The sequence below is a fragment of the Dictyostelium purpureum genome, assembly GCF_000190715.1.
Source record: "Dictyostelium purpureum unplaced genomic scaffold DICPUscaffold_52, whole genome shotgun sequence".
In the NCBI taxonomy this organism is placed as follows: Eukaryota; Evosea; class Eumycetozoa; order Dictyosteliales; family Dictyosteliaceae; genus Dictyostelium; species Dictyostelium purpureum.
Genome location: NW_003519389.1, coordinates 1 through 13,392, shown reverse-complemented (window position 1 = coordinate 13,392; position 13,392 = coordinate 1). Strand labels below are relative to the sequence as shown.

Below are 13,392 nucleotides of genomic sequence, written 5' to 3'. Positions count from 1 at the left end.
AAAAATAAAAAAATAAAAAAAAAAAAATTTAATTAAAAATTTTTTTTTAAATTTAAAATAATGAAACAATTTTGGAGGTAAAATTATGATTTTAAAATTAGTAGTTATATTTATGTAAATAAATATATTTATACAAATGATTTTTATTTTTAATAAATAGATACATATTTATATGGAATATTTTTTTTTTTTTTTTTTTTTAGTGGTTAAAAAAAATAAATATATAAATTAAGATATATTATATTATATTATTATATAGAGTGGTGATAAATATTATTATATATAAAAAGTTGTTTTTAGAATAAATATAAACTCTTTTTGATTGGTTCACGTTTCCAAGTTGGAATTTTTTCCCATTCTGATCTCTTCATGTTGAAAACTTTTTCAAATTCTTCATCAGAGAGATAATTTTCTAATTTGGTTGAATCGACACCTGCTGGTAATGGATCTGCTAATAATTCTTCGTATGAATAGATTTCTTTGAGGTAATCTTTAAGAATAATGTTGACATCTATGGCTGGTTTTTCAACGAGTGGTAATTTGTTCTTTGGATATTTTGAGGTACACCAACTTCTAAAGTATGCTCTAAATTCAATTGGTTCGTGGAATGGTTCAATAATTTGGACTTTAGTGTGTTCCATAGAATGACCAAATTTGGATTTTTTGATAAAATCTAAAACTGCTTCCATTGAAGCACGCTTAGCACGATGAGCACAACGAGTACCTAACCAAATATAAATATGACTTTGAACATCTAAAATACATGCTGAACCAATTTCTAAATCATCTTGAGAGAATGGTGATTCTTCATTAATTTCATTGATACCTGATGAGTTGTTACAAATGAAAAGACGTGATTCATAATTGAATGATGTTGGAATAGTACTTTGTTGAATTGTTAAACTATTGAAATATTTATCAAGAGATTTATCTCCTCCAATTAAGCTCCAAAAATCGTCAGTTTCTTGGCCTTCTCTGATTGTAATAATTTCTTTATTATTTGATTCTGCTAAAATTCTTGCAATATTATTTGATGTCTGTTGTTGGACCTCCAATGAGAATTTACCATTCCAAATAAATACTTTATCTTTACCATTGGTTAAAACATAGCTATTTAAAGTGTTTAACATTGATGAGGAGGCATCAACTTGAACAGCACGACAATCAATACTATCTTTTCCTTTAACTTGATAAAGAGCAGTTTGATTAGCATCATATTTATTGAATTTGCCTTTGTGTGTAATCATTTTACCCTTGAATAAATTTAAAAAGTTACGACATTCTTTATTTTGAACAACACGAACTTGAACACAACTACCAGTTAATGATTCTTGGAGATCAACAGTTAAATAAGCTGATGTACCTTTTTCGTTGATTGTACTATCTCTACCCAAATAATAATAAATGACATGAGCCTCTTTATTATTAAGCATATAGGTATATAATACGATATAACTATCACCAGAGTAAAAGTTTGAATAGAGTGATTGTGGATGATCGATCTTTTCATAGTCTTCAATTTTCCAAATCTTTATACGGCCACTTTCATTGGTAAATATAACTTCATTGTCAACGAATGGAGTATTGAGACGACCAGATAAAACTTCAAGCTTATGTTCAGCTTTTTGAGTTGCAACATAGTTTTTAATTTCTTGCTTGGTGGTAGAGATTGGTAACATACCTGGATAATTTGCGAATTTCTCTTTGAAAAGATTATTTTCACCAAATTCATTGACTCTGGTGATTTTAGTCCAATCGGTACGGTCTGATTGGGCTTGTAATACTAATGCGACCTTAATTGCCATTTTTCTTTGCATTGATGATGATTCTTTACCGACCCAAATAAAGATTTCAGAGACACAATCAATAACAAATACAAATTTGGTATTGAGGATTTCTTTGTTTGGAAGACGCCAATCACTACCTTCCCAAGCTAAACGAGCACGTAAAGAGTTCTTTTTACTATCTAAACCAATACGATAGATTGAGGTTTTAATATTTTCAGCATCTTGTTCCTCTGGAGTTGGTGTTGTGGCAATTGGTGATGTTGGTTTACCACCAAGGATATCCCAAAAGTCCATTGATTGATCATCACCACGATTTTCATCAAATTGAATTAATGTAGATTTACCACCTCTTTCTTTTTGACGAATTCTATTTGCAAAATCTAATGCTTTAGCTTTATTTACACGTGATGCTTTGCTACCAGCCCATACGAAAATTCTTGGACCAGCATCGAGAATAAATGAGTTATGAGTATTTAATGATGAACTTGAGAGTTTAACAACTCTGACACGAATCTTTCTTTTTCCTTTGACTTGAATCAAAACCTTTTGTTTACCATTTTTAATTGCGTTGATATCTAAGAAACGAGCAAGATTCTCTTCTTCATGACTGATTTCGCTTGATGATAATACTTCTTTTTCGTTAATACCAAACATTTTAATAATATCAATGGAACGCTTTCTAGCTGCCTCTAAACCTTCTATCCAACGTTTACAATCATCAAAATCTTCAGTTGGTAAAATAGTACGGAAATTACAAACAACAGCATTGTTTCCATCGAAAAGAGTAAATTCATTTGGTGAATTTTTTTTAATGGCTGAAATACTTGATAATTGAATACGTAATTCTGGAGCGGTTGAAATTTTATTTTTAGAGACAAATAAATCCTCTGCTAATAATGAAACAAAGCATTGTCCCCACATTGAGAAGATACCTGGTAATTTTCTTTGCATTTGACCTTCCAATTGTTCTTCTTCCTCTTCCTCTTCAATACCACCTTCATTTGTATTATTCTCATCATCTAATGGAGCTGAAACTAACTCTTCAGTAGTTGGAGTTCTTGTAAGTTTAGCTGGTTTTGATTCTCCTGAGCTCTTTAAATTTTGTTTTAAAACTGATAACCATGATGAACGTTCCTCTTTAGTTTTAGAGAGTAAATGAATAATACGATTTGGTGTTGATAATTGGAAACTAAATCCTTGAATAGTAAAAATTTCTTTTGTCTTATGAGCTGAAATTGCTTTTTCTAAATGAATAGTTTCAATTGGATCCAATGCTTTTAATTGTTTATTTTTATAGCCGTAAAGCATACCTTCGGATACAACATACCATTTTTCAACATTTGAATTCCAAAGTAGGCCTGGTACTAATTCAGTCAATGCACCTTCAATAACAATTTCATTTTGTTTGATACCTGTGCTAGATGATAAGGATGATGAAGATGGTGCCGACATACCAGTTGAATTATTTAAACTACCACCTCCATTATTTGCTGAAATTGATAATGGTGATGCTACTGCATTATTGTTTGGTGTTGATGGTTTAGACATACCACCTGAAAGTTTTAATGATGTATATGATGGATTTCTTGATAAAACGCTGTGTCTGGTAGCTGTTGGGGTACCTGAACCTGGTGTAGTAGATGGGGATGAAGTTGATGGGGATGAGGTTGATGGTGATGATGACGATGGTGGTAAAAGTGGTGGTTTAGATGATGATGATGGTGGTGGTGCACCAAACTTTGGTAATGCCTTATTATTATTTTCTGAAATATTCATTGGGGAAGCAGCATTATTTGGAGTAGTGTTTACCAAATGGAACTCACCTAATGTTGGTGAAGTGTTTTGACTATCAAGCTGGGTCTTCATTTCCTTGTGTGCATTGATTGAAGTAGTCCAAGCATCTCTTTGTTCAATAGAGCCACATTCCATTCTATATTCTTTTCCATTTGATAAAATAATATTGAAACGAGTAGCCCATTCTGGGTCTAATTTTTCTCCTGAATTTGGATCTTGATAAATATCTACATATTTAATATTATTAATAGCAACTTCCCAATTAGCTTGAGCTGAGTCTTCATTGAGGAAACAATAAATTTTATCTTTGACAATCTTTAAATAACGTGGTTCATAAGTGTTAAATAACCAACCTTCAATGTCCTGTTTAACAATACCTTCTGTAATAAAGGTTTCCTTATTATTTAATGTGTTACTTTGAAGTTGTTCTAATTTATCTTTTTGTTTACTTTTACCTCCCTCCTCTTCTGATACATCATAAATTGAAGTGGCACCCTCTGGCTTCATTGAAGTAGTATGTGGTATAACTTTGAGATTTTTATCTTGGAACCAAAGTGAACAATCGGTAGTTGGATCACCAGATGGGGATGGTGGGAATATATCTTCTTGGAACAATTGAGATTTTCTTGGTACAATAAATGAGACCATTTCGACACAATTATTAGTTAAACGAAGGAATCTATCGATCTCACAGAGATTGACATCTACGACAGATTTTGGTAATAAAGAAATTGCACTCTGGGTTGCATTACCAAAAGCGGCTTTGCCAATTAAATGAGCATCTTTCTTTTCCAACTCGTAATAGTAAATACCATCACCTTTACCACCTAAATAAAGAATATTGGTAGCATAATCATAGTATGGTGAGAGAATTGAAGAATCTGTAGTAACATTTTTAGAAACAACTGGACCTTGAGCACCTTGTAACTGACGTGGATCCCAAATGAATAATTGACGTTGAGCGGCTTTATTGGCACCAACAGTACAAAGCAAATCTAAACCATTCGAATCAGCCCATGTTAATTTAAAACCTTGTGCACCTTCATGAGTCGATACAGTGGCGATTGGTGTATTTGAACTTCTTGGATCATATAATCTCATCTTTTTGTCTCTTGATGATGTTGCTAACCTTTCACCACCACTCCAAGTATTCCATCCAACAGACATTACTAGATCTTCATTACCTGTTAACTTTTGAACTACAGCTCCATTATCTTGAGCCAAATCCCACAAATCGATACTGTAATCCATTGAACTTGATACAAATAATGAATCCACTGATGGATGGAAATATACACCTGTAATTCTCTTTGACTGTTTTGGTAATGAAATTAATGGGGTGACCAAATTCTCCTTTAAGCCTTCTTCTGGTACCTCCCAAATTTTAATTGTACAATCTCTACTACCAGTTGCAACTACATGATCATTAAAATTACTAAATTCGAAACATGAAATTGGATCTGTATGCCCTTTAATACAAAATGGTGTATCTGCAGATTTGCCATGATTTTCAATTTTATTAATTGCTAAACATGATCCTCCTGCATATTTATAATGATAAAAAAAATATAAAAAATTATTAATAATCTTTATGAAAATAAATTTAAGGTATAATTATAAATTTGATAATACCTCCAACTAATGATGGATATGCAAATAGTCTTTTTGATGATTTTAAAAGTTCTTCTGATTGTGTATTAACTTTTAAATTGGTATAAAACAATTCTTTTTTACAAACTTTATGGAACACATTTCTAACTTTTGAATCTCTAACAATTGGTTTATCTAAAGAACTTTTATACTCCATTTATTAAATATATTACAAACATTAAAAATACAATTTTATTTTTTTTAAAAAAAAAATTTTTATTATTTATTATTATTAAAAACTAAAAATAATAAAAATAAAAAATTGTTAATATTTTTTTTTTTTTTTTTATATATTTAGAAAATAAAAATAATTATTTTAATATTGATGATATCAAAATAAATAATGAGTGAGGAAAATGGGGTTTAGATTTACACAAAAATTATTATTTATGTTATTAAAAAAAAAAATTTTGAAAAAAAATAAAAATAAAAAAATAAATAAAAAAAAAAAAAAAGATATTTTTTGGGTTAATTTTGGTTTTGTCTTTTGTTTTTGGGTGATTGGTAAAAAATGATGAGGTTGTTTGGTGATTATGAAATTTAACAATTATTATTTTAACTGTTTTTTTATATATATTATTGTTTTTATTCTTTATGATTTTATTATTTGTAAAAACTAAAATATTTTTATTTTATTTATTACAATAAATAAAATAAACGAAAATAATCTAGTATCTAAAAATATAAAATATAAAAACATTTTAAAAACACATAATAAAATGGGGAAATATATAAATACTACCACTACCTACTAATTGATATATAATGTTTGAAATAAAATTTAAGTTTTGAAAAAATGAAAAAAAGGAATGAAAATTTTAATTTTAAATTAAAATAAAAATTAAAATAAAAAAAAAACTAAACTAGTTATTTGGTTTACTTTTTAATATTTTAAAATAATACTATAATACTAAACAACAACTAGTTAGATGCAATATAATGAAAAAGAAAGAAACAAATTTAAAAAATAAAATAAAAACAAAAAAATTATTAAATTATTATTGTTTTTTAATTCTAAATATTTGAGTATATAAATATATCATTCTATTTTTAATTATTAATAACAAACAAAAAAAAGATAGATCATTAAAATAATAATATTATTTATGTATTAATAATCATGATTACCATAATAAAAAAAAATATTCGAATGTACACACATATACACACACATTGAAACACACACATTACTATTATATTATTTAACCCCCACCACACATTAAAAAAAAAAATAATAATTAAACTGCAAAATCATGCACACAGCACCAAAAAAACATATATACATATATATAAGTATATAAATTAATTAAATCCAAATGTATAATGTTATGTATAATGTGTAGTTATAAATATTCACATGAATCCCCATTAGTACAAAATATTATTGTTGTTAAAAATAGATATATAATAAACAATAAATTGGTTATTTTTGTGTCAATGTAAATTTATATGTAAAATTTAATTGGGAAAATAAAAATAAACGAAATGAAATGATTGAGTGTGAGTTTTAATGGGTATTGAATATTATCTATAAAACAATAATTGTTGTTTTTATCATTTCTTAAATTGGAAATTACAACTTTAAGATAACAGGATTGAATACCAATTAATTGTTATTTTTAAAACAAAAAAAAACAAAAAAACAAAAAACAACTCTAAATAGAATAAATTAATTATTATCCACTACCATTAACAACGCTATAAAACAAATAAGACTGTAATATTATTACTATTATATTATTGCTATTATTATTATTATTATTATTATTATTTTAATGTTTATTGTTATATATTAAAGTATATGATTGTTATTTGTATTAGCGAACAACGTGATGTTAAAAATAATGAAAAACTTGACAAATAAATAATGTTTTCATCGACATTAATCCGATTACTACTGTTATGTATCGTCAATAGTATCGTTTTTGAAAATTATCCTATTTTATAAACACCAATATTTACCTTTTAAGTATTCACTTGGAAATTTCAGATTATCAATTTATAAATACTAATTATTATATTACTATATTATAAATGTTGATAATAGAACACTGATTATATTATTATTATTACAAAAAAAAGAAAAAAAAATTTTGGAAAAAATTAAATCAATAGATTGTGCTGCTTTTCAAAATATATATGAAATTTAAATATATATCTGTTTTTTATTTTTATTTTTGTTATTATGAAAAAATAAATATTAAAAAAAGTTTTTATATTTAAAAATAAAAAAAAAACACACACACACAAAATAAATTTAAATATTATAAAACTATAGTTTTATTATTGGTATTGTTTTTGTTATTGTTTATTATTTTTATTTATTATAAAAAGGTTTAAGGAAAAATAAAAAATAAAATTAAAAAAATAAAAAAAATAAAAAAAAAATTATAATTTTATTATTTTTAATTTTTAATTTTTTTTTTTTTTTCCCTTTGGATAATTTGAAATATAACGAATTTCTATTTATAATTTCACATTTTTAAGTTTTTATATTTAATATTAAAACACAATTTTATGTTATCAATCTTTATTTTGTAAAACAAATAAAAAAAAAAAAAAATAAAAAAAAAAAAGAGGGTGTTTTTATTTTTAGAAATTGGCAAACGAAATTTTTTCATTTTTTAAAAGACTCTAAATAAACACGTCCATTTGTATTTGATGAAGTTAAAGTGGGTAGTTTTTTATTGTATTTATTATAATTTATAATTTATAAGTTATAATTTATAATGTGTTTTATTTTTATTTTTATTATTATTATTATTAAAATTGTTGAACTTTTAGTCAATAAATAAAAATTTGAAAAATTTGTTGGTTGCATTTTTAACTTCTTCATTAATTTCTAAAATACTAGAGTTTTTATTATCAAACATTATATAAAACTCTCTAAAATCGATTTTCTTTGCTACGATCCAACGATCATGTTGAGTTTTGACGATGATTTCTGATGATGAACCATTTTCAAACTCTTCATGTATTTCATTTAATAGCTTCATTGTTTCTTTATTTAAATCTGGTCCTCTTGGTTTGATGGGTGATTTAATTGCTAAATTCATTTGATTGAAATAGATATATTTATATTGTTCGTCAAATCTAAAGAAAAAAATACAGTTTATATTAATATGATTGATTTAAAAAACTTTAATTTATATTTAATGATACATTACATTGCTCTTTTATTATAATGGCTTTCTAAAGTTGGATTAACAAATTCAAAATTTTGTACAAGTGATTGTGCCAATTCATCAAATTCCAATTGCGGTAAATCTGATGGGTCAATAAGGAATAATAAAAATGTATCTTTCTGTTCATAAATTATCATAACTTGAGGTTTGTCATCTGTTAACCAAACTAATGGTAAATGTTGTTTTGAATTTGAATCTGGCATATTTATAAATCCAGTTCTTCTTTGGCTATTGTTTAAAAATAAAAATTAAATTAGTATATTAATTGAAAATAAATATTAAATAATATAATATATCTTACCCTTTTGTATACCAAGTTGGTTCATTATTACTATTATTTAATACCATCATAGTTTGAGATGAGGAAGGATCTTGCCCAACTTTAACCATATTGACCAAATAGTTGTATAAAGTTCTAGTTTCATTTTGCTCTAGAGATGATAGGATTAAATGATCTTTATACAACACAATACCAAATCTAAAAGAAGCTAAACTATTTTGAAAATTTAAATCTACACTATTGATATAATTAAAGATGGTAAGGTAGATGTTTTTATTTACTGGTAAAAATTTGATGCCGTCCAATGAGGAGAATAAATCTAATTGATCAAATTGAATTTGTTGTAAGTATGGTTTTATAAAACTATCTAATCTCTTTCTGACCATTTCATAGGTCGATCCTTTTGAAATCATTGAATTAATGCCTCCATTAAATGTATTCCAAACTTGATATATTTGTTGTACGCATTTCTTTAGTGCTATATCATTAATTTCATCCTCTATATACTCTCTACCTTTACCATCTTTACCTGCTGTACCTATTGCTGGATTATTAACTGATAATACCATCCATATATCTTCCTCTGGATTATATAAAGATAATGTTGATTTTTGTGTATGAATTATTTCGCATGGTTGTTCTGGTGAAAATTGTCTAAAAAATTTATAAAAAAATTAATAATTAATACTTTATTGATAACTCTATAAACAAACTATGTACTATTTATTAAATCTATCGGTTTTTATAATAATATCCTTTATGTATTATTGTTGTTATTATTATTATAACATTGTTATTATTTTGTATTTAAATATAACTTACTTTGAAAATAAAACATATGCTTCAGAAATACCAACAGCATTAGTTTGTTCACCTATACCAATTGTTTGTGGATAAAAGAATAATACTTTTTCATGCTCTGTTCCTTCTTTTTGACCTAACTTTGAACTATAAATAACCCAATAATTGAGTGATGATTTTGAAATAGACATTGTTTAGAAAAATATGATTATTGTTTGTATTTTTTTTTTTTTAATTATTATTATATCATAAAGTGAAGTATTATTTGGATGTTTTTTTATATAAAAAAATAATTAACTATTATTTTATTATCTACAAATAATAAAAAATTAAAAAAAAAAAATAATAATATAAAAAAAATAAAATAAAATTTTAAAAAAAAAAAAAAAAAAACAAAAAGATTTTTTTAAAAATATTTTTAAAAAAATAAAAAAAAATAAAAAGAAAAAAAAAGGTGTAAACTATTTTGATCATTTATTAGAGAGGGCAAATATTAAAAAGGTCCAATAAAAGGTAAAAGAAATGAAAAACTATGATTTTTTTTTTTTTTTTTAATCTTTTTTTTTTTAAAAAAAAAATTTTATATTTACAAGAATGAATCAAGGGTGATCCATCTTTTATTTATAGTTTGGGTTTGGTGTTGCAGTTTATAAATGGCGTTGTGGTGTATTAAAAATTGGTATGTGTAAGTCTTGTAATGCTTTGATATTGTTTAATAAATATTTGAATAATGTAGTTGTGTAATTGTATTTTTTTTTTTTTGAAAATTTAAATTATATTATTATATTATATAAGCAAATTATTATTTTCCCCATGGTTTATTTATATTTCTTGGGATAAAAGCACCAATTGATTGAGCATTATTGGCATTATTAGTTGATGGTGATGATGTATTGGTTGATGGTGTTGATGGTGATGATGTAGTTGATGAAGATGATGATTTATTTTTTGATGCAAAGTTGTTTGATGGTGATGATGTATTAGTTGATCCTGAGGTAGCTGATGATGTTGCTGGTTTTATTGCTTCAAATTGTGGTTTTAATGTATCTAAAAATGAAATTTTACCACCTGTAAGATTTGATTTATAAGTACTTTCATCTATATTTACAACATGTTCTAAAAATAAAATTATATTAATATCTTTATCATTTAAATAATTTATTATTATTGTTTATAACGCATCTAAATAAATACTTTTACTATCATTATTTGCTTTTTCCCATGCTATTGTTATTATTAAATTTATAATTGAGGAGATTAGTAAAAATTGATAATTGCTTATTGTTTTATGTAGTATTTTGTTTAATTACATTCGACTAAATATTTATTTGATTCTTGGACTTTAAAAGAGTTTCTCATTCTATAAAATATATTTGTATGGGTGTGTATTAAAAATCCAATTAACTTTAATTTGAGGTTATATATATACAAAATTTAATTATTATGATATTTGATCTAAACCAATATTTTTTTATTATTAAAAATTAAGAAAAAAAAATAAAATGAAAAAAAATAAAAAAAAATTGAAAAATTAAAAAAAAAAAAAAAAAAAAAATTAAAAAAAAAAAAAAATAAAAAATTAAAAAAAAAAATTTAATAAAACACAATGAACTTATCTGTTTTCAAATGGTAATAAAATGGATTTGGTAAAAACAAGATAAATACTTTAAGATTAAGTATATAAATATATGTATTTGTATTTATATGTATTTGTATGTATTTGTGTATTTGTATGTATTTGCATGTATTTGAATATATATATGATTTACATATTTTATATTTTAGCGAATTTTATAAAAAAAAATAATAAAAATAAAACACCCACCATTTTTTATCTTTATTATTGTTTATTTTTATTTTTTTATTTGTTTAAAAAAAAGTTTGTTTTCAAATAAAAGAAAAAAAAGAATTGCATTTAAAATTAAAAAAAAATTAAATTTTTTCGGTTTTTTTTTATATTTTTTGTGGAGCCCAATACGTCCTGCAAAGATTATAATTTTCAAATATTTCCCAACTTTAGAAGTTGTATTTTTTAAAATTAAAACTTTTTTTTTTTTTTTTTTTTTTTAATATAAATAATTTTAATTTAAATATAAAAGTCAATTTATTAAAAACTTTTATACAGATACAATCAATCAATCAATCAATAGTATTTTTTTGTAAATCAAAAAAGAGATTACCACATGCATATATATAGAAAAATGAATAATAATAATGTTAATAATAATAATAGTAATAGTAGTAGTGATATTATCAATTGCATTTTGGATGGTGATGAAATTAGGTTTCCCCCCTCTCATCCGTTATCGAAATTCAATTATAGTCCAAATATAGTTTCAATATTAAAAGAAATTAAAAAGATTCGTAATGATTTAGTAGAGTTGGAAAACAAATTAGAGGTGCTATTAAAAATGAAAAGAGATAATGAGATTAATTATAATAGGAAATTAATTCAATTTCAGCAGGAACTAACCATTATAAATAATTGCAATTCAGAGAATAATTCAATTATTGACCATCAACATCATCATCATCACAACATTTTTAATAACTTTGAATACCAACTTAATAAAGTTACTCATGATTTTAATAACAATGAAAAGAAATTCATTTTAGAGGAGCTATATTTAAGATACGATATCGATTCAATGAATGAAAGAATAACACAACTTCAAGAAATCTTTGAAAAGCATATTAATCAACAGAGAAATGTACCGCAACTAAACTATAGTAATAATAGTGTTAATAATAATAATAATAATAACAGTAGCAGCAATAATACTAATTGTTCCAAATATCATCATAACCACAATTATAATAATAAAAATAACACTGGGAATGACAACTCAATAATCAATATGTTTTAAATAATTGGTTAAAAAAAAAAAAAAAAAAAAAGTCTGAATAATAGGACATTTAAATTTTATTATTAATAGGTTTAATAAAACAATAAATTTTTATTTTAGTTTTTATATTTATAAATAATTTGTAGGTTTATTTTTCTTTTTTATTATTTTGTCTATTGTTAATTTTAATGTTAATATTGTAGTTGTTTTATGTGTGTTGTTTGTTGTTGTTGTTGCTACCTGTCTATCCCTATTGTTGTCTGTTGTTGCTTTATATTATTCTTTTCTTTTATTTGTTAATTTTTATAAAATAATCTATAAATATATTTGTTTTTATTTTTAGAATCTAAATGGCATTTTTTTAGTTGATATATTTGATAAAAAGACAGTATAAAGGTGGAAATTAAAACACAGAAGATATATATCTTTTTTTTTTTTTGAATTAAAAAATAGATATATAAATTTTTATGTTTTTTTAGTGGGGGTTATGCATAAAATGGGGATCGTTTTAAAATAAAAATTAAATGTTTACCAAAAAAAACTAAACATCTATTAATATCAACACACACTATTAAGGGCAACCCCACAACACTGCCTAAATTTGAAATAAAAAAAATAAAAAATAGATTTATTTGAATTATTTAATTATATTTACATATTATTTAAACATTTAGATCAATTTATGAATAAATACATTTTCTTTTATATTGATAACAATATGATAAATATATATTCAATTATTTATATTATTTATATTATTTATATTTATATTTATATTTATATTTAATCAATAAAACAAAAAATTAAATTAAAAAAATAAAAATAAAAAAAATAAAAAAAGGTTTTAATTTTAATTTTATTTTAAAAATAAAAAAAACAAACTATTGATAAATAAAATACAATAAAAAAGATAATATGGAAAATAATATTGAAGATCGTTACTCATTATCAACATCTCACGACTCCACCTCACCTTTAAATACAGATGATGAAATGGAAAATTATGAAAACCAAATGGATATAGATGGATGATACTGGGGATAAAGAAA

The 13,392-nt window shown here is 23.9% G+C and overlaps 4 protein-coding genes across 4 annotated transcripts; 1 reads left to right on the top strand and 3 right to left on the bottom strand.

The window, feature by feature from the left end:
* Positions 1 to 85: 85 nt before the first annotated feature.
* On the bottom strand, positions 86 to 6,297 carry DICPUDRAFT_46298 (uncharacterized protein). Its single transcript, XM_003285684.1, has 3 exons — positions 5,984 to 6,297; positions 5,214 to 5,470; positions 86 to 5,122 (listed from the first exon to the last, which is right to left on the bottom strand). The coding sequence occupies exons 2-3, from the start codon at positions 5,386 to 5,388 to the stop codon at positions 297 to 299; spliced, it is 5,001 nt and encodes a 1,666-aa protein (XP_003285732.1). The 5' UTR covers positions 5,389 to 5,470; positions 5,984 to 6,297; the 3' UTR covers positions 86 to 296.
* A 1,714-nt stretch (positions 6,298 to 8,011) lies between these two features.
* Positions 8,012 to 9,688, bottom strand: DICPUDRAFT_76653 (uncharacterized protein; the record flags this gene model as incomplete). The annotated part of the gene is made up of 4 exons (XM_003285683.1): positions 8,012 to 8,324; positions 8,399 to 8,644; positions 8,718 to 9,350; positions 9,519 to 9,688. 4 exons carry the CDS (start codon positions 9,686 to 9,688, stop codon positions 8,012 to 8,014), a joined length of 1,362 nt encoding a protein of 453 aa, XP_003285731.1.
* A 611-nt stretch (positions 9,689 to 10,299) lies between these two features.
* Positions 10,300 to 10,856, bottom strand: DICPUDRAFT_76652 (uncharacterized protein; the record flags this gene model as incomplete). Its single annotated transcript, XM_003285682.1, has 3 exons — positions 10,300 to 10,613; positions 10,692 to 10,721; positions 10,808 to 10,856. 3 exons carry the CDS (start codon positions 10,854 to 10,856, stop codon positions 10,300 to 10,302), a joined length of 393 nt encoding a protein of 130 aa, XP_003285730.1.
* Positions 10,857 to 11,698: 842 nt separating this feature from the next.
* Positions 11,699 to 12,364, top strand: DICPUDRAFT_149623 (uncharacterized protein; the record flags this gene model as incomplete). The annotated part of the gene is made up of 1 exon (XM_003285704.1): positions 11,699 to 12,364. The coding sequence occupies one exon, from the start codon at positions 11,699 to 11,701 to the stop codon at positions 12,362 to 12,364; it is 666 nt and encodes a 221-aa protein (XP_003285752.1).
* Between the last annotated feature and the right edge of the window lie 1,028 nt (positions 12,365 to 13,392).